Below are 20,573 nucleotides of genomic sequence, written 5' to 3'. Positions count from 1 at the left end.
CATACACAAAATGTGTTGCTCATTGAAAAGGTTCACCTGTCTGAAGCCTGAATTCATTCATTTACATTCATACATACATGTTCAAACATACATTCCTAAACATCTCCACATTAACACCACCTCATTTATCCTAAGACATTATTAAGACATTATCTACTGTACATCAAATAAACATTACAATAAATCTCTCCTCTTTGTCTATAACCTCTCTTGTATTTATTTATTATAGTTATTTATTATATTTATTTGTATCCTGCTCTTTTCCCAGGACTGGGACTCAGTCCCTTCTGTCTTTCTTAATTCTTTGTCCTTGCTCTGTGTTATCCTCTTGCAGACTTCTTTCCTTCATCATCTTCTTCCTCATGACTTTCTTCTTTCATTCTTTTTCCTGATATCATCTTCAGGACACATAACTTTTATGATAACATTGCTATGTCTCTTGACACGTTATTCAACCCTTCTAATGGATTGTGACAATGAGCATCAGGCACCATGCATGATGCCTCATTGTGCAACTGGGTCTCCTGTGGCTTATGAGTACAAGACATCCTGCCATGTGATGGGAGCCAGCTTTGCACATCCGGACCATTGCCAATGGCCACACTGCAGGGTTAGCTTACACAATGAACCTGGTGCTACGTCTCCCCTCCCCTCCGGCAAATATGTATGTTGTGCAATGACACAATTCAACCTTGTGGCATCATAAGTCACTTTATGATGGCATAACTTCTCAATAGGATGCTAGCCTCTATTTTTATCCTTCCTTCAAGGAACCCAGGGTGGATTACATAATCCTTCCTTTCTGTTCTCGCCAGCAACAACAACAACAACAAGCCAAAATTACCAGGCTTTCAACCTTTAGTTTGGAAGGTTAATATACCAGACTCACCCCTAGATGGATGTAGATTGATTTGGAAGGATAGCTGACTGTTCATGTTTTATGCTCCCTTCATGTATAAAGTGGGGATCTCTGAGTCTTAGAATAAAAAGTGCAGAAGGTTGAGGGGAACTAAAGCTTCCCTTGCCTTTTTAACCACAAATTTTTGGTGCAGGTAATATTTTGCTCTGCAACCGGCTGTGTCATAAATTGGAGCAAGTTTCTGCCCTTTTATGTCAAAAGCAAATTCTACTCTATAAGCATTGTCTGTGAATTAAGATAATAAATGCCTAAATGTGGCTGCAGCACCTGTTGCATCGAGTTTCCCCCTGAAATGAAATGGCTGCTAGTCAAAAGGGAAATCCCAAGCAAGCAGACGTTGTTAGTTCCTTCTTCCTCTCAACAAAGGAGCTGTTACTTCGATTTGTAAAAAAGCCACTTGTTTGATTCCTTGGGAATTAAAAATAATCCCCTGGTTGATCTAGCCAGGAAATGCCTGTGAGTTCAAAATAGATAATACTGGATTATCTCTCGTCCTACCACCAAAGTTTGAGTTGACCAGTGTTTTTACCATTACCTGGTAAAAACTGTAGTGTGTGTTTGGCTATATATAAATATTGAATAGAAATGTACTGAGTTTGGGTGCGACGAGGGATGTGTTTCAGGAATGGAGCTGATCCAACAGCTCCAGAGCTAAAAACACATTTCTCTCCAGCACCAAAGACTTGGCTGTGCTATAGCCACTCAGACTCCTGTACTTAACCATGGAAATGCAGAGGGGAGAGGAGCATTGGATTATAGCAGCTCCTTCTTCTACTCATTTATTTCAGGGGGCGGTCTGAGATACCTGCATTCAGTTCTTAATGCCACTGTTGGTTTGGTACCCTTGGGTATGCACAATAGTGAGTCTGTTCAGAGAACGTCTGTTCAGGAAACAGAAAGGCACTGTGAATCACATTGCAAACATAGGATGGGTAACAGCCTGTGCTTTATAGACTATAGGTCTTTGACTGCATGGTGAAGGGTCTGAAAACCATGCCCTACAAAGAGAGACTTAGGGAGCTAGGTATGTTTAGCCTGGAGAAGGGAAGGTTAAGGGGTGACATGATAGCTATGTCTAAATATTTGAAGGGCTGTCATATTGAGGAAAGAGCAAGCTTGCTTTCTTCTGCTCCAGACACTAGGACTCAGAGCAATGGATTCAAGCTACAGGAAAATAAATTCTGACGGTAATAGCTGTTTGACAGTGGAAGATGTTTCCTTGGAGTGCGATCAAGTCTCCTCCTTTGGAGGTTTTAAACAGAGGTTGGATGGCCGTCTGTCAGGAGTGCTTTGATGGTATCTTCTTGCATGCCAGTGGGCCACTGGATGGCCTTTGTGGTCTCTTCCACCTTTATGATTCTGTGATTCTAGTCCAGTTATGCCATGCTTTAAGGAGACCACAAGATGCTTCCTAGGTTTTGTTGCAACAGATTAAAATGGTTTACCCTCTGGAAACTCCTAGAAACTTGCTTGGCTGAGGATGGGATAGAGGGAACTTTGATGTTTAAATATTCAAGGAATTTATAAAATATGCACTCTGAATTTTCATATTTATTTCTTTATTTAGAATTTTTATATCCCACTCTTCATGCAGTGACTCCCAGAGTGGTTTGCACATTGTTAATTTTACAGTTCCCTGCCCTGAGGATTACAGTCTAAATAAGACAGGACCCATAACGAAAAGGGGATGGCAGTGGAGGACAGACTCAAGTCCTGCAGATACTGCCAGTTCTTTGCTCTCAGGCCACAGCTGTGGCAGTTGGGATGAATGGAGAGCCTTTTATCAACTGTGACGGATCAATGTGTGATAGAGCTGTGTCTGCCAGGTCTTCTCTCCCTTCAAGAGCACAGCAGTGCCATTTGGAATGAAGAGAGGACCTTTCGTGGCCTGCTGGACCTATGCAGGATGAAGTGTATATCTTGCCCTATTCTGATCTTATTCTGAAAGCAAAGGAGTGTACATGCATAGATCTATCCCCTTAAAACAGCATTCCACAATCTGGAGTCTCAACTCATTACCTAACTGCTTGCCCACTAGAAACTTGAAGTTATACTCCACCAAATCTGGAAGTTACCACATTGGGGAAGGCTGACTTATGTTCTTCTAATATAATGGGTTTATTTATTAGTGGTATAATATGTACACCTCAATGGAAGTACCGTAGTAGGAGCTAGAGGAAAACAGGGAACACCTCCCAATGTTTTGCCTTGCTTTTCAACATTCCCAGATACTTAGTTGGGATTAGGGAGAGGGCCTTTTCAGTGGTTTTACCCACAATTTAGAACTCCTTCCTGAGAGAAGTTCGTCCCATCTCTCTCTAATGAAATGCTTGGCTAGATAAACCTTGACTGTTATCCAACAGAGCACCTCTGTGGTTTTAAAATTTAAACTTCCCTTTTCCTTTCTTTCCAAGGAAGCTGTTTTTCCAGGATGGAGATGGATCCAGACATTTTTGGCCCCGCTGGAGATGACCTAAGCTCAGAATCGACCTGCTACCAATGTTCCACATGCTGTGCTGATGATGATCGCAGTTGTGCCAGCTCCATGCGGAGCCGCTCGAAGACACGCAGTTTATCTGCTTCTCCAGCCCAGGGCAGCACCAGAGAATTCAGGTATGAACTAAAGGCATGGTTATGAATAATTTAATTTGATGTCTGAGTTCAGACAGTCATATTTTGGTACAATAACCCAACATATTGATAAGCATTGAGGTTTCATACTAATCTTCATATCAAGCAAATAAACATATCCCAAAGCACTCCACCAATTATAGTTTCTTATTTAATCCACACCAGGAAACTCTCGGTAACAGTTTCAGAACAGGTCAATATATTAACCATGGTTTTATTTGGTGTAATATCCTGGCTAGTTTGAAAACTGTCAACCAGAGTTTCCTTCCTTGGACAAAGCAAGAAAGAGTAACTAGTTAATAATTTCCTGGCTTGTTTTCTTCTGTGAAGAAGGTGTGTGCATGGCTTCAAGGCTATTTCATATCTCAGGTAATTAGGCTAGGAAGGAATGGTCCCAACTTGTAGATACCTCCTACTAGTTAAACCTTAGCCTCTGGCTGTTATCATCTTATTAAATTGCTGGACAATAAGACAAAGGGCCCTAGCAATAGTCTTGCTAAAGTCTGAAGAGCAATTCTTCTGTATACACTTGACTTTGGACAGACTTTGGAGTGCCATGGCAGTATGGGATGAAGTCATAGAAGGCAAAAGGGGCCACCAAATGACATCTGTAGAGATCAGAGAATGATCTTTTGATAGCATCTGTATACTTCCTTTACTTTTTTCTTGACTAGAGAAGGATAATAAATTTTGTGTGGTGATACAAGAAACAAATCTTGCAAAGTAACTTGAATTCTGTTACCTTTTTGGTGTGCAGGATTCAGTTTTTGTTGGTGAGGAATTGGTCTTTATTGTGTATTGTGGTTCCAGTCTTGCCTCTCTGGCAGGTTCAAAATGGTGGTGCTTGGGGATAGTTGCTCCTCAAAAAAGGAGTTGTTATATGGCATGCCATAAGGTGCCATTCTATCCCCAGTGCTTTGTAACATCTATATGAAAATACCGGGAGAGATCATCCAGAGGCATGGAGCAGGATGCTATCATTACACTGATGACACCCAAGTATAGTTCTCCGTACCTTCAAAAATATACCTACAGGTATGGATAGTGTGTCTTCTCTGAATGAATGCCTGGAAGTAAGGATGAAGAAAAAACATTGAAACAGAATCCAGACAAGACAGAGGTGCTTACTATTAAGAGTCCTATTCTGGGGTTGGAGGTGAGTCAACCAGTTATGGATTGGGTTACACTACCCCTAAAAGACTATTTCCAGCTTGGATGTACTCCTGGATCCATCTTTCTGAATGTCAGCCCAGATACATGTGATGGTCAGGAGTGCCTGTTATGAACGTCAGCTGATATGCCAACTGTGGCCCTTCTTAGAGCTGGAGGACCTAAAGATGATAGTGTGTACATTGGTCACCTCAAGGCTGCCATTTGCAGTGTACTCTATATTGGCCTTCCTTTGTACCAAGTTCAGAAAATTCACTTAGTTCAAAACACCACAGCCAGGTTGATTGTTGGTACATCTTGGAGTGATTCTCTCACACTAATATGAAAATCACTTCACTGGCTGCCAGTTACCTTCTGGGCAAAGTACACAGTGTTGGTTATTACATTTAAAGCACTACATGGTTAGGGTCCAGGTTACCTATAGGATTGTCGCCTCCTGTACAATCTGCCCCAGATGATCATGTCCTTTGGTGGACAAATATGCTAAATTGATTTTATGTGTTTTAATGTATGTTGTAACCTGTCTTGAGCCTGTGGGAGAGGTAGGTAAGAAATCTTTTAAGAAGTATTGATGTACAAAGTGTATGTCTTGACAAGTTTTCAATCCATATTTTGAGAGGTGATTGAAGGAAAGAGAGACATGGGATACCAGGGATGAGTTTAAGCAAGTGCAGTTATGTTCTTAGGCTTTATTATGCATCTTTTATATCAGTGTGTCTCACCCAGTAAATAAAACCAACAGAGGTGGCTTGAAATACCTGTTGTGGTTTCAGCCGCATGGTGACTAATGATGGTACAAAGGTAACTCTTTGTAGAGCTGGTTGCTTCATAACAGGAGTGCTCTCCTTTTTGTGTTTGAATTGGAAGCTTAATGGCAGTGAATGTTTATCAAATGGGTAGTGGCGCTGATAGTCATGTGTGCCAGGATTGTGGGTTTAACACTTCAGTGCCCTTTCCAGAACGAAGGCATTGCTTCACTGCTAACCTAGATGTTGCCTCTGAACAGCTTAAGAGTATGGAACGGCTACGGCTTTGCAGGTAAACTCATCTTCTTTAGAGTGGAAGCAAATTGAAATCTGGATCTTCTCAAACAGATATTCTGAAGCCTAGAACTGTCTTTTAGCACAGTCTACAGTGGGTCATCTGCCTCTTTTTAGGAGAGCCACACTTCTCCTGTCTCCTGTTTCTCTTGCTCTTATTCTCTTTCTCTTTCTCCCTTTGTCATATTTTCTTAACATACTTTAAAACAGGGGTGGGAATTCTTTTCTTTTTTCCCTCACTGTCAGACTGCTTTTCCTTGAATGCAACCCTTGCTGGGTGGATAACCTCCTGCTGACAGAGAGCAGGGTCAGAGCTAAAAGAGGTGGAAGTGTCCCTTTTCTCTCTGATTCTGCAGATCTTTGAAAGTTACTTCTGGTGGCCAAGATCCAATATTATACTTTGATATCCAACACCAGCAGAAATGGAACCTGCTTCCTCTTCCACCGGAGCCCTTTGTGGTGTTAAAAACTGCTCCAGGGCATGGAGTTGACTATGACTTTCTGAGAATTGTAGCCTAAAAAAGTCATATTTCCAGCTCTGAGTTTCTGGCCCCTCTCTGTCCCCAGCTCATTCTCAGTATATATATATAGGGCTGGAACAGACAGGCTACTTTGGGTCACTTTGGTGGCATGCTGTTTAAATGATGCATGCATCCTATGAGGCCAGAAGCCGTGCCAAAGACACGCTCCAGTCCTAAGGACTGGAATACAGCTTTGGTTGTTTTCATGACTGTTGTATATGTTTTTTAACTCTTCTTGGTTATGTGTTTTATATGATTGTATTTTAATCTTGTTGTAAGCCGCCCTGATTTTAAGAAGGGCGGGATATAAATAAAAAATTTATTTTTTTATTTTATTATTTTTATTGGTACAGCTTCTCACCTCTCAAGATGCATGTGTCGTTTAAACAACATACCTCCAAAGTGACCCAAAGCAGCTTTATTTTGGCCTGTCTGTTTGTACCTGTTTGTACAAACACTCTTTTTTTTTACTACCTGCTTTTTCTCTTTGGTTTTCCTCTGTTTCCCTCTCCCTTTTGACCCAGAAGGATAATAACTAATAATAATAATAATAATTTCAAGTAATGTAATTAGGCTGATGATTTTTAATGTAGAAGTTAATGCCTGGTTGCCATGATCTCAAAGTGAGGTCTTCCCCTTCCCACTTCTCTTTACCCACAGCTTTCCTTGCAACCTCTTGAAAAGGAGAGAGAAAGGAACAGTGATAGGAGAAAGTGGGTGAGTCTGAAAGCAAGTGAAAGGGGATGTTGAAATCTCAGGGTGCAGCTGGGACCGTAGCAGGGCAAGAGACAGATTTCTTTATCTATAAAAATATGTATGTCCCGACGGCCTTTACCTGCAAACCTCAGGGCAACTTAGAATAGAGTCAACTTAAAACAATAAATAATTACAAATGTTTAAAAACATTAAAATAAATTAAGTAGTTTTTCCATTTAAAAACAGACAGTTTAAAACTAGATAAACAATGTAACTATCAAACATCTCTCTCTCTCTCTCTCTCTCTCTCTCTCTCTCTCTGGCTTTACTTCACGAACGAAGCGCGTTGATAACTAATAAGGCCAATCCGAGATAAACAAGTCCGGTTGCAGAAAGCACAGCAGAAAGTCTCCTTGGGTGAGGTTTCTGGGTTGTGGTTCTTTCTGCATTGTCGTTTCTCTTCGAGACTCGTTCGGCGTGAGATTTCAAAAAAGGCTGCAGCATCATGGATAGTGCGTCTCCATGCCTCCTGATGCGAGGCCAGGGCGGACCGTTGTTGGTGACCAATTTGGCCAAGCCTGAGATGTTGTTTCAGGGAGTCCTTGTATCTCTTCTTTGGGGCGCCCCTCTTACGCTCGAGTTCACCGTAGAATACTATTTTGGGGAGGCGATGGTCCTTCATCCTAGAAACGTGTCCTGCCCAGCGCATGGCCTTAATAGCATGGCTTCAATGCTGGTGATCCCTGCTTGCTCAAGGACAGCAACATTTGTCACATAGTCAGTCCAGTGTATGTTTAGAATTGTGCGTAAACAACGCTGATGAAAGCGTTCGAGGAGTCGTAGGTGTTGGCGATAGGTGACCCATGTTTCAGACCCATAGAGGAGAATAGACAGCACAGTGGTTCTATGCACACTGATTTTTGTGCTTCGCCTCAAGTGTTTGTTACTCCAGACTCTTTTATGAAGCCTTCTGAATGCACTATATACCTCTCCATTGACGCCCCCTTGTCGTGGGGGAGAGGCTTGCGTACCCTAATGATGTTGTGAGCTATGCTGGCAGTGGTATAATAACCACTGGTAGGGCCTCCCATATCAAACATAGAGCCTGGATAAAATCAGTAATAAAGAGCCAGGTTTTAATTTGATGCCAAAATGATTCTAACATTGACACCAGTCGGGCCTCTTGAGGGAGGGAATTCGACAACTAAGGTGCCACTGCAGAAGAGGGCTTCCTGTATTTACCCAGAAGAGTAGTCTCATGGAGTTCAGGGACAGTTATTCCCCATTAAGGGTGTTCAGGATCACAGCCTATACTTCTGCTGTCTTGTCGTTGTGCCTGTGGAAGCAGGCCATAGGCAAAGAAAAGTTAATTTCTCTCCATCAGACCAGTTTAGCTACCTTGCAACATTCAAGATTAACCTTGGCATTATAGTATAATCTTGTCAGCTGACATCTTGCAAAATGTGGACTTTCTTGTTACCTTCGGCTGTCAGGCTCGTGCTTAAATATGAGGCTGAAGTAAATTAAGGAGCATTGATTCAGGAGAGTTGATTTTCTCTTTTGTGAACTAGCAGCTTGCTCTGGTGTGTGTTTACTCAGAAGCAAATCCCATCATATTAAATCAGATGCTATACATAGTCTTACATAAACATTTAGCTATATATGTATCTTTTAGAATTAATCAGGAATGATACAGGTGCAAGAACTAGCTCACAAGTCTGGCCATAAGCAACTGGCCTCTACAGGGGGTTGATTGAATCATAAAATCATAGAGTTGGAAGAGACCACAAGGGCCATAGGACAAGGATGCTGCTGCACTGAAGGAGTAAAAGCACACTAAAGATTCTAAACATTGCCGTACCAGTTGTTCTATATTCATCAGGATTGACTCCTTTGGTATTGGCAGCTGCTGCACCTCCTGAAGTGCCCTCAGTATCGATACTGCCTTCAGTACCAGTCTGTATCTCCGCTGGTCCATGAAGTGACTCTTTCTCTGGAACATAATATGCCAGATTCCTGTACTGAAGTCTCTCCTGTACATTGCAACTCACCCAGGTATAGACCGCTGCCTGTGTCAAGTTGGGAGAGGTCCCCTGTCCATAGGGAGTGCTCTTGCATCCTCACAGCCATCATACAGGAACTATTGGTAGTGAGAGGATGCACCATACACATCTGTCTTCTGCATTGACTGGTACTGTCATGAGCACTTATGGAGGGAACCTCCCAGGTACTATCATTCATACTCACCATTATCCCATCATTGATACCATCACCAGGGGTATGTTCCTTAGCTGTGTTCCCCCACACCAGTACCAAAGCATTTGAGATCTCTGTGTGTACACCTGCCTTTGGATTCTCCTTGGTATCAATCTGTTCCACTGATGCATTTATCTCCATCATCTCCTGGTGTGCTTTTTTGAACCTCATAGCTAAGTGGTTTCTTAAAGGACTAGCATAATCTGTTCTTTAAAAAGAAAAATAATAACTATATAATAAATTGCAGAAAGAAGCAGAATATAGAAAATAGCAGAAGTCAAAACCACTGAAGTTAAACTTGAACCAATTGCTAATAATAAGTTGAACCAATTGTTTTTGACATTAGGCTGAGAGCAACAGGTTGCCCACCTTGTTGGAAAATTAATGGACTAGTTCCACAACAGGTAGATGTTCCTTATTGCAGTAATCCTTAAGATATCTAATGTGAGGCACCAGCACCATCATTGTGCCCATTGGGTACAATTGTTTCTTTCTCTTCTAGAAACTTGCCAGGGACCAGCAGTCAGAGGCTTAGGGACTTTGACCAGCACTGCCTTATGGCATACCTAAGAGTTTGTGCCAAAGAAAGCAAGATGTACAGATAATTGCTCTTGGGACTCATGTCTCCTTGATATATTTTTTTCATTTCATGCAGTCCTTTTAATCCAAGAATTCCTTTGTTCCTACTAGTTTCTTAGTTCTGTAAACCTCAAGGAGAGAGATGTCTCAGTTTGGAGTTTTTAAAGCTCCTAAGAGGGTTTAGTCACTCTCACAGTACTAGTACTGATGATGGCAATGTAAGTATTTATAGTCATAACTGTGTCATCACGTTACTGAAGGGATAATCCCCGATTATCTTGATCAGGAAACGACTAGAATGGTTATGGTATTGCTTCCATGAATGATTTAAAAAGAATTACCTCCCCTAGTTGCTATAATATATCCTTATCATATAACAACTTATACAGTGATACTGCACAAAGGCCAGATGTGGGATGGAGCATCCTGAGAATCAAACTTGTCCCTTGAAAGACAGGGACGCAAAAACACTAAATTGACTTATCCCCAGGTCAATGTAAGTACTGGACTTTAACTCCTCCTAAAAAAGCAACCAACCCCTGGTGAAAGCCAAGAGGGTCATCTGTCCTGGAAGCACTGACCCGCTTTTCTCTCTTCCAGCCTTTAGTATGAGCCCAAACAGTTTCTGCCTGTTGGAATTTTGTAAGTTGTTTGGCATTGTTTCCCTTTGTTTCATCCTTTAGATCAGTGGTTCCCAAACTTTGGTCCTCCAGATGTTTTGAACTTGAATTCCCAGATGTCGCAGCCAATTTGGAATTCTGAGAACTGTGGTCCAAAACATCTGGACAACCAAAGTTTGGGAACCACTGCTTTCGATCCTTTGTTTCATGCCCCTACATTTAACCCTTGATTTATCCATGGGTCATATCAAAAACCGTAATTTTTTTTCCCACAGTAACTATCTATTTATTTTATTTTTATACATACATATATATACATATTTACATATACACACACATATAGACTGTTAACATGCAACATAAACAAACACACAGAACATGCAATTCCTTGTATTATTGGGTTTCTTCTTCATTGTGGCTTCCCCAAAGTATATGCAATCTTCTTTTCCTTATTTATTCAATTATAACTTCTGTATATTAATAATAATATCCTATCTAATTATCCGTCATTCTTCCAATAAGTTTTTTCCTATAATTTTTTAAGCATTCCCATTCTTTTTCAACCTTTTCTTTATTTAATTCCTTTAAGGATGCTGTTAATATATCCATCCCCATTGCATCTTCTACTTTATTCAACCATTCTTCTTTTGTTGGGATTTTTTCTTGCTTCCAATAAACCGCATAAGTCATTCTGGCTACTGTGACCATATACAAAATTATACGACCATATTTTTTCTCTATTTCTTTACTTAAAATACCTGTCATGTTGAGCATATATAATAGAGGATTAGATGGAAAATCTATTCCTAATATTTCTGATATTGATGATTGAATTTTGGTCCAATATTCTTTTGCTTTTATGCACTCCCACCATAGATGATAGAATGTTCCCCTCTTTTTGCAACATTTCATATCAAAAACCGTAATTTTGGCACCAAAACCTGCCCTCGACTTATACATGAGATTGACATATAGTCAAGTATATATAGCAGCTTAATTTTTGCCATCTAGTATGGACAAGAAGACAAATTTTCTCTCTCCCTCTATCATAACAAGTTCATTACAAGGCTCAAGCTATTTGCATCACTTCTTTGGTCACCTGTGGTGAAGAAAAATTGCCTCCAGGTCATCGGGATGGGAGGCAGAGAGAATTAACTTTCCAGTTTAGTTTGTTGTTGAGTTGTGTAAGTATACTGTGAGGAGGCAGGCTATTACATTGTGGACTAGTAACTTATGATTTATTTGCGAAAGCTGCCTGAGTCACATGTGTTTGTAAGCTGTGTTAATGGCGCATTTTAGTGTTATGATGTGGTGCAACTTGCTGCCTTAATGCATGGCACTGGAGAATCCCAAGTAGGTTCTGTCCTACTGGTGGTATGTAAACGTTCAGAAACTGAGTTCAGACTGATAAATATTTGAAAGACATACCCAAAGGTCTGAATGGCTAGTCCTTCAGTCTGCCATCTGGCTCCAAGCGCATGGGAGAAGTTTGTTGTCACCACCTGTGGAAGTCTTTGCCACTCGATGAACTATATTTTGGCCAGGATATCTTGATCAACATATGATTGTTCTGCTCTTCTCTACTTAATGGATTGACTCTAGGCTTGAACCAATTGATTTAGCAAACTTGCCCAAGTGGTGCGCTGAGTGAATGCTTGCTCTACTTTGGGAGCATTGCTTCAAAAAGAAGTATCTTAAACCCTTGGGGCAGGATATGGGCCACTTAGTGATCTGATTTCTTCCTATTCAAGGCTATAGTGCATGTTCTAAATCCTTCACAGGACAGAATGTGATAAAGGATGCAAATTTCAGCCTCCTAAGGGTTTTTTGGGGGTGGGAGGCTTGGGTTAGGTTTTGTTTTTTTAAAGGGGCTTTGTTACTGTGAATACAGTGGACCCCCCACATGCACAGAACTCCCATGAAAGTGGAAAACCCGCAAAGGTATTTTTTTAACCAGAGAGATCACCTCTCTGGGTCCTCCAGGGCAATTCTCTGGTCAACATCTGATAGAAGTTGACCATATAATTGCACTGGAGGACCTACAAATGTCTAGAGAAGTGCTCTCTCTAGGAATATAGATCCTCCAGCATGACTTCGGGTAGATGTTGACCACAGAGTTCCATTGGAGGACCTCGATATTTCTAGAGTCAAATCCATGAATAATCAAATCTGCACAAGTCAAAGCCACAGATGTGGAAGGCCAACTGTATTACCTTGAAAATGCCCGAAGGCAGTGGCTGCCGCAATTCAAAAGGAATTACTAAATGAAATTTCCAGTATTTCAGAGTTCTGCTATGTCATTGGCTCTTAATTCTGTGCACAAATTGGTTTTATATTTCTAAGGGGCAAACCTTAGGGTCATTTTTCAGGACAAGAGAACAGAATGTGGGTTGCCTGACCAAGGTTAAAAAAACTACATAGAAAGATTCACGACTCTGATCACATTAAATATACGTAATAAGCCCTAATGACATACTTGACAATTCAGGACACTTGTGTTGGTGTGTGTGTGTGTGAGGGAGAGGGAAGATGGGGAGGAAGTTGTGATTTAATATAAAAGAATATTAAGATAGCTAATAGAAGTGTGTCTCTTAGTCATTAGATATATAGTTTAGCTTATGTAATGTTAGTTATCCTGCATGAGTCAGTCCTATCACTGGGTTTATGGAGTATTCACCGTTGCAGAAGGAGTCTGATGCATTTTTACAGAACTGCGGCTATGAATTGTTAAATATCCCAACTGGAAGCTTGAATTTTGAATGTGATGAACAGTTTTGGTTTGCAACATGTATCCTCATACACATATTTCTTTAAAATATCGCAAAAGCAAATCTTGGTTTTGCCACTTTACTATTTTACTCACTGCACCATAATGGGATTTGTGCTTCCACAGATGATGGTATCCATGTGGGACAGTGGTAGTGGTCCTGGAACTGAGTCCCATCAGATAACAAGGACCTACTGAACTTCTTTTGCTATTGATTCTTTCCTTTCCTAAGCATTGCACAAACCCTTTTTAGATCGCAACACTGTGGGTAGCATTCTTTGCGTCATTGGAACTGTATACATAAACTAATGGGTATTGATAGTGAATTTTATGAATGCTGTCTAGCCAAAGTTAGGCATTTTGCTATCCTGTTCCATTCATTAAGAGAAATAGGTAAACATGTGTTTTGTGATTTTGCAGTGTAATCTTGGATTGAACTCCCCAATGCATGGCTTGGGAACTTTTAGCCCTCCAGATGTTTTCTCTACAAACCCATTATCCTTTACCATCAACCTTCTTGGCACTGGCTTCTGGGAGTTGTAGTCCAAAACATCTGGATGGACCAATATTCCCCAATCTTGCCCTATTTCTACCCCTTAAAATTATCTTCTGTTGACAAGACGGAGGGAACCATCTGCCAGAAACCTTGAAAAGTCGCTGCCGGTTGGAGTAGACTAGGTATAGTTAAATACGGTAGAAGATAGATCAATGGTAAACTATCAGTAGATCAGAACAGCAGGGCCTTATCTAATAGCAGCAACAGTAGAATTTCCCCTGATGAAATACAGAAAGTTTGGAGAAACCAAAAGTAGACTTTTGTACGGAAGGAGCATGGTTTCAGCTCAGTTCTGCTATTGAAAACAGAATCAGGATGTGCTTAAAAACATCTTGTTCCAAGTTAGAGCTTTTCTGCCTGGCTCTGCTTCATGGATCTTGAAGTTCTAATAAAAACAAAGAATGATCTGACTCAATTAAACTTTGCCCACTTTTAAAGTAACCCTGAAATTGGGTTAGGAAGACCAGTAGCATGAATTAAAATAAAATTTACATATATTCATATGTTTAACTCCATGCTGAAAGTAAATCTATCTAAAACTGTTTGATTTGGAGTAAGATAATGCCCTATTTTTTTTATTTTTAAATGTTTAATGTAGCTACTATATGCAGAACATAGCCCTATGAAGACAAAACTAACTTTAGCAATATAGATTTTTTTGTGTCGTGATCAGTTAAGTTGAGGATTTCTTTTAAAAAATACATTTAGAAATGTATTTCCAAGAACACTTAAATAACGGAGAAACTAAGCTGTATCTCTTCTCTTTCAGGAGGACGCGCTCCTTGCATGGACCATGCCCAGTGACCACATTTGGACCAAAAGCCTGCATGCTGCAGAACCCCAAAACTATCATGTAAGTAGGAAAGGCTCCAGTCCTATTGATCAGATTGTCTGCTGTTAAGCAATTGAAGCTTAATTCTTCATTCCCATACATACATAACACAAGCTTTTCAGTCTGTTTGGTTGAACTCATTCATTATTTCTTCCTGGCTGTTTATGGAAATTCTCTGAAATGGGATGAACCTGTGTGTTTATTCTTTTGAACTGTTTCTTAATTGTTTTGGAGTCATAAAAACTTCTTATCACAGGAACTTACAGTAAGCTCTTTGGTTTATAGATTCTTTACTGCTTTATCAACAATACATAGTAGGGCTTACCTCTATTTCACTATGCAGGGTATATTGCCATAAATGGATGGTTTGCTTACCATCAGGTTCTGAGTCAATGGAAGACAGCTTGTAGCATTAGAGGGTGCTCTATGGGTAATGTTTGAAAATGATGCTCCAGTGTGGGCTTCTCTTTGAATCCAAGGAAGGTAGTATGATCTTTAAATATAGGCTGTTTATCTCCCAAATGGTTTCAGAAGACATGTGTCTGGGGTCATTTAAAATTCAATTTTGTGTGTATGTGCACATCCCGTATTTGCTGTGTGACTTTTATAGCAGCCTATTATGTAAACATTAACCTAAATTACGAAAAAATATTCCTGTCTCAGCCCTTAGTCACACAATCATAGAGTTGGAAGAGACCTCAAGGGCCATCCAGTCCAACCCCTTGCCATGCCTTAGGGATCTGGGGATGTTTAGCCTGGTGAAGAGAAGGTTAAGAGGTGATATGATAGCCCTGTTTAAATATTTGAAGGGATGTCATATTGAGGAGGGAGCAAGCTTTTTTCCTGCTGCTCCAGAGACTAGAATGTGGAACAATGGATGCAAGCTACAGGAAAAGAGATTCCACCTCAACATTAGGAGGAACTTCCTGACAGTAAGGACTGTTGGACAGTGGAGCACACTCCCTCAGAGATTGTGGTGGAGTGTCCTTCCTTAGAGGACTCTAAACAGAGACTGGATGGCCATCTGTCAGGTATGCTTTAATTGAGAGTTCCTGCATGGCAGGGGGTTGGACTGGATGGCTCTTGTAGTCTCTTCCAACTCTAGGATTCTATGCAGGAATTCACTGTCAAAGCATCCCTGACAGATGGCCATCCAACCTCTATTTAAAAACCTCCAAAGAAGGCGATTCCATCACTCTCCGAGGGAATGGGTTCCACTGTCAAACAGCTCCTACTGTCAGGATGTTCTTCCTGGAATTGCTTTTCCTGTAGTTTGAATCCATTGCTCTGGGTCCTATTATCTGGAGCAGCAGAAAAATTTGGGTCTCCCCAGATTTTGCTGGACTGCAACGCTCATCCTTAGCTGTGCCACTGGAAATGGTGGCAGCTGTAATTTAGTGGTATCATGGGACAGATAGCTAGGATGGAAAAGGTACTCTCGACTATGAGGGACAGGATCCAGATGCTACCTCCCTGAAGTTGCTTCCACATCTCACTTGATTATAGCACCCCTACCAGGCCAGGATAAGTAAAAGTGCTCCATTTAATGGTTCAAGTGTATAGGTTTAAAAGAAAACTAGTCACCCTGACATCAATTCTGGGGAACATTTTAGAACAGATTATATAGGAGTCTTCCTTGCTTTTCCTGGAGTTTTGCCTGAATAGAAACCTTATACTTTCTCTTGGACTGGACAAGAGAAAGCTTGCCACTTGTCAGTATTCAGAATGACAAATGGGAACTTGCCAGCACATTACTTAAATAAAACTGTTCTAATTAAACAAATTATTTTTTAAATAAATATTGTACATAATCCATTGAGAAAGATTAAAAATTAATGAATGCAATATATATCGTGGAAGAGATGTGTCAGATCAGAAAACAACATCATTCCATAAGTCCAAATGTTGAGATGGAGGCAGTTCTTATTATTGCCATTAAATACGGACAAAATTAATAAAAGTAATTTTAAAATTCCTATGTTGAGGATGCGCTTTGAGGTACCTTCTTCCGTTCTGTGTCTATGGCTGGTACTCCGACTTCTAATGGAAATACTGGGGCAGAACCTCTGATATAAAGTTTGCCCTCCAATGTAGTGGATTGACAGCTAGTGCTTTAAAGTTTTGTTATATGGCATAATATTTTTTCCAACATTATTTTGTTAGTTTCCATTGTGGTAGCAAATAATTCACATTAAAATATAGACCTTTGTATTAAATTGAATTGGTGATTTGTTTATCACTGTTTTTATTTTCACGTTTGACGTTGGAACAGCAATGTTTCAATTTTCCCTTACTTTGGTGTTTGCTCTAAGAGCAGGGGTTAAAATAAGCTAAGGACCCTGTCATGGGCTGTGTACAGTAGAGATCATTGTTGGCAGCTGCTAAGTCAATATGTAACAGCAGGATATGTTTTTTGTACACAGATGAAGCGTTTTGAAGGTTAACATATTGTTTGTTGTTCATTTGTATCCCACATTTCCAGTAAGACGTTTAAGGCACATGTGGTCCTTTCCCTGATTCTCATTTTCACAACAGACATGTGGGCAGTTCAGCAGTGGAATCACTTGCCTCCTTTCTCTTTGGGGTCTCCTTCTCTGGATGGACATCTTCAAAAAGAGGATGGAGAGCTACCTACTACTGGGGATACTTTAGCTGGAGATCCTGCGCTGAGCAGGAGGTTGGAGTTGATGGCCCATGAGGCCCCTTCCATCTCTATGATTCTGTGAAGAAATTAAATTCTATGAAGGTCTGGTATTAATACTCATATCTGAAATATTATTTTTTGGCTCCATTGGCTTAAAGAAGATGAAAGCCCTCCTCCTCCTGCTGAAAGGAGGAACGTAGCAGAATTAAATTAAGCAATTCGGTCAATGCCACCTTTGACCATGCATGCCAAGATACATTGCAGAGGCTTGTGAAACAATGTATTGATGGAGTGAAGCAACCTGTGCTCCTAAATCTATGAGAGTTGAAGTCTCCTCCCCACCATCGCCTCCTTTTTGGGTGTAGCACCTTTGAGACTAACTGAAATAAAGAAGTTGGCAGCATGGACTTTCGTAGGCTTCGGTCTACTTCCTTAACTTTCCCAAACAAAAGGGGATGTGATTGTGGGTCACTTCCCTTCTGCCAGTTCCCTTTCAGTGTCGTTGAGGCAGAGATTCCAAAAGAAGCAGTTAACTCTTCCTTTCTAAGCTTGTTAACCTCCTATTCAGTCCCTCCACCACCAACACACTACTAGGCAGGTGGCACCTGTCCGGTTAGTGGGTGACCACACAGTTTGTCTATGCTCTGTATGCCTGCAGCCCGGTGTGTGGATTTGTAGATAATGATATAACATTTTTGCTTTGCGAGGGTGCAAGAACATCTCTCTGGCACAAGCACTACTGCTCACCTGAAGCACCTGGGAAGTGGGCAGAAGAAGAGGTTGCCCTATCAAGACATGGGTTCGACAGTAGGACATTGCTTTCAGGGCTGCTTTAAGCTATGACCCAAAGAGCAGGAAGTCAGTGGCTTCTCCTCCCAAGTCCTGTTTGTTCACTTCTTGCACAGGAAAGCTTGTGAATCACCCATTTCACTGCTCCAGGTGAAGAGCCATCCTTCCCACAGCCTGGGAACCTATGGGTTAAGGGATGATTGCTGCTATTCAACTTTGGACTGACATCATGCCTTTTTATCATCAGGTTTTGGCAGCTGAGCCACGGCCGCTGCTGCTCCTCCCTCTGGGTTGAGCCGGGATTGTACAATATAATGACAACATGTTGAGCTGAGTCCATCCCAGAGGCTTTTCAGGAGACACTGAGAGCTCCTTCATTGCCCAGATAGACAGCAAACAATACCCGGCATCCAAAAAACCCAGCGAGTTTGGCACGTCCTTCGACTCTCGGACAGAAAAACAGCTTTTAAATTTCCTAGAAGAGTTAAACTCTTCTATGAAAACTGAAAATACAGTGCGTGGAACATCCAAACATTATTTTCCTGCATCGTAAGAGAAGGCTGCATGTTCAATGAACTGAAAAGTGCTTGATTCGCTCTCTCCTTGAAGAGGAATTTTACAAAATCCACGATTAAACTTTGGATGGCTGCGGTTGGTTACATGACGGCAGACCAAGATGCCTGGCATTGATTAAAGGTCTTTTAAAGCTGCTATTATGGAGAACGGCCCAGAAGAACAATAGTAATATTTAACAAATAGGCTGTGGATGTTCCTCCCTTTTCTGATCTGGTTGTTTCTGGACCATTTTGTTTGGAAATATTAGGGACTTCTTTTAAACAGCGGCCGTGTCATGGCAGTGCTTGTTGATAACAGATCGAAACAGGGGCTATCTGACATGCAGCTGCAATGTTTTGCCTAAGGTAGCGACTGAAAAATATTGTTTTGAGGCCATTTCTGGTTTTGGTTCACTGTGTGTCTGACTCCGCGGAGAAAGCAATGAAGATACTTCAGCATATTAGTGACCGTTCATTCAGCAACGCTGTTTGGAAGTGGTGAGTGGTCCGAAAGGAAACAAATAGAGCTGATCTGTCTCATATACTGTACTGGAAGTGAATTTGTGGTTATCTTAGGTGTGGTTTGGGATTTCTTAAAGGAATATGATGTTATGGAATAATCTGTGAGTCTAATAATAGCTTAGACTGGGCTGGTTATGTTAAAATTCCTAATAATTTCCTGGTTCCAGGTATGAAGAAGAGAGCTGTTTTCCACCAGAAATCTACTTTATGACAACAATGCAAGCTCCTACAGGCACTTTAAAATGCGACTCAGTCTTCCTTCCTTCCTTTCTTTCCTCTCTCTTTCTTTCTGCAATTAAAAGGATGCCAGCCACAGACTCAAGGGCAGTTAACTACAAAGATAGAGCCATGACCGCAGTAGCATTCCAGGGGTGCTGCCCCAGAATCAATGCAATGTGTGGAAGGCAAGGAGTGCTCTCTTTGGGGTGTTCCATTGACAGCAGGGTGTCATAGCTTTAAACAGCTGCTTGGAAGCATGTGTGCCACTGCTATCCAGCACCTATGACCATTATGCAGTTTGAGCAAGTTGCATGCTCTCAGCCTCAGGGGAAGGCAATGGCAAACCTCCTCTGAACAAATCTTACTGAGAAAAACCCTTATAGTTGCCATAAGCTGGAAATGATTTGATGCCACACAACAACAACAACTATAGCAACTATATAGTTGCATCCTCCACTGTAGATCTGGAAATGAGGAGTGTACTAATATCTTCCAAGTTCTCTTCCAGATTTATAGTTCCATGAACTGGAGGAAGGTACAACTTGCCTTTTCTCTTATACTCCCATCCCCATAAACAATTATCCTGTTTCTAGCTCATAAAGATCTTGATGCCTCTATGAAGATACAAGGAGCAAAGAATTTCAAGATCATAGAACTGGAGGGGGTCAAACTCAGAACAGAAAACATTGCCAATGCCCAGTTTCTTAAAGAGCTACTGAACTCAAATGCTATCCTATCTAGCTATTCCTTAAATGCTATTCCTTAGGAACCCTTGCATTTCTCATAAGCCTCCAAGGTCTCTGTGACAACATGACCCACATGGGCTAACAGTTTTCCTAGAAGACGACTTGCTCTCTTTTTCTCCTGATGATCTTCTTGTGTAACGTACATCTAGAATAGAACTGGATAGAGCCAGCACCTTGCATTAAGTTAGAGGGCAGCCAGGGGCTACAGAGCAGTAGGGATTGTGCTGGAATGAGCAAGGGATTTTCCTAGGACGTGAAGGGCCCCCACCCAGGCTGGTTTCCTAGGTAATAATCCATTGGATCACAGCCTTCACGTTGGCATTAGAGTAGACATAGCCCTGATGTTTCTGATTATGTTTGTTTTTGTGTGTGTCGAAAGAGGAACCTATAATAGGTTTCAGCGCTTGGAACTTCCCACATTGCAGCAAAAAGGAGCATGGCATGGAGGAGGGGAGAAAATCAAAACTCTTGGAGTCATAATTATGTAATATTTTGGATTTTTCGGTGCTGTT

At 41.1% G+C, this 20,573-nt stretch overlaps 1 protein-coding gene across 8 annotated transcripts in view; it reads left to right on the top strand.

The window, feature by feature from the left end:
* Window positions 1-20,573, top strand: part of NADK (NAD kinase) — a 54,435-nt gene that overhangs the window by 7,362 nt on the left and 26,500 nt on the right. For 3 of the 8 annotated variants that reach the window (XM_042480268.1, XM_042480269.1, XM_042480271.1), the window contains 3 exons: window positions 3,334-3,532; window positions 6,942-6,998; window positions 14,525-14,608. In XM_042480268.1, the coding sequence (XP_042336202.1) occupies window positions 3,351-3,532; window positions 6,942-6,998; window positions 14,525-14,608 (323 nt within the window). In that variant the 5' untranslated portion in view covers window positions 3,334-3,350. Of the gene's footprint in view, window positions 1-3,333; window positions 3,533-5,660; window positions 5,759-6,941; window positions 6,999-14,524; window positions 14,609-17,122; window positions 19,073-20,573 lie in introns of those variants that run through there. The other 5 variants (XM_042480270.1, XM_042480272.1, XM_042480274.1 and 2 more) reach the window with 4 other exon arrangements.

Source organism: Sceloporus undulatus, chromosome 7 (genome assembly GCF_019175285.1).
Source record: "Sceloporus undulatus isolate JIND9_A2432 ecotype Alabama chromosome 7, SceUnd_v1.1, whole genome shotgun sequence".
NCBI classification, from domain to species: domain Eukaryota; kingdom Metazoa; phylum Chordata; class Lepidosauria; order Squamata; family Phrynosomatidae; genus Sceloporus; species Sceloporus undulatus.
This window is presented reverse-complemented; position numbering and strand designations above follow the sequence as displayed.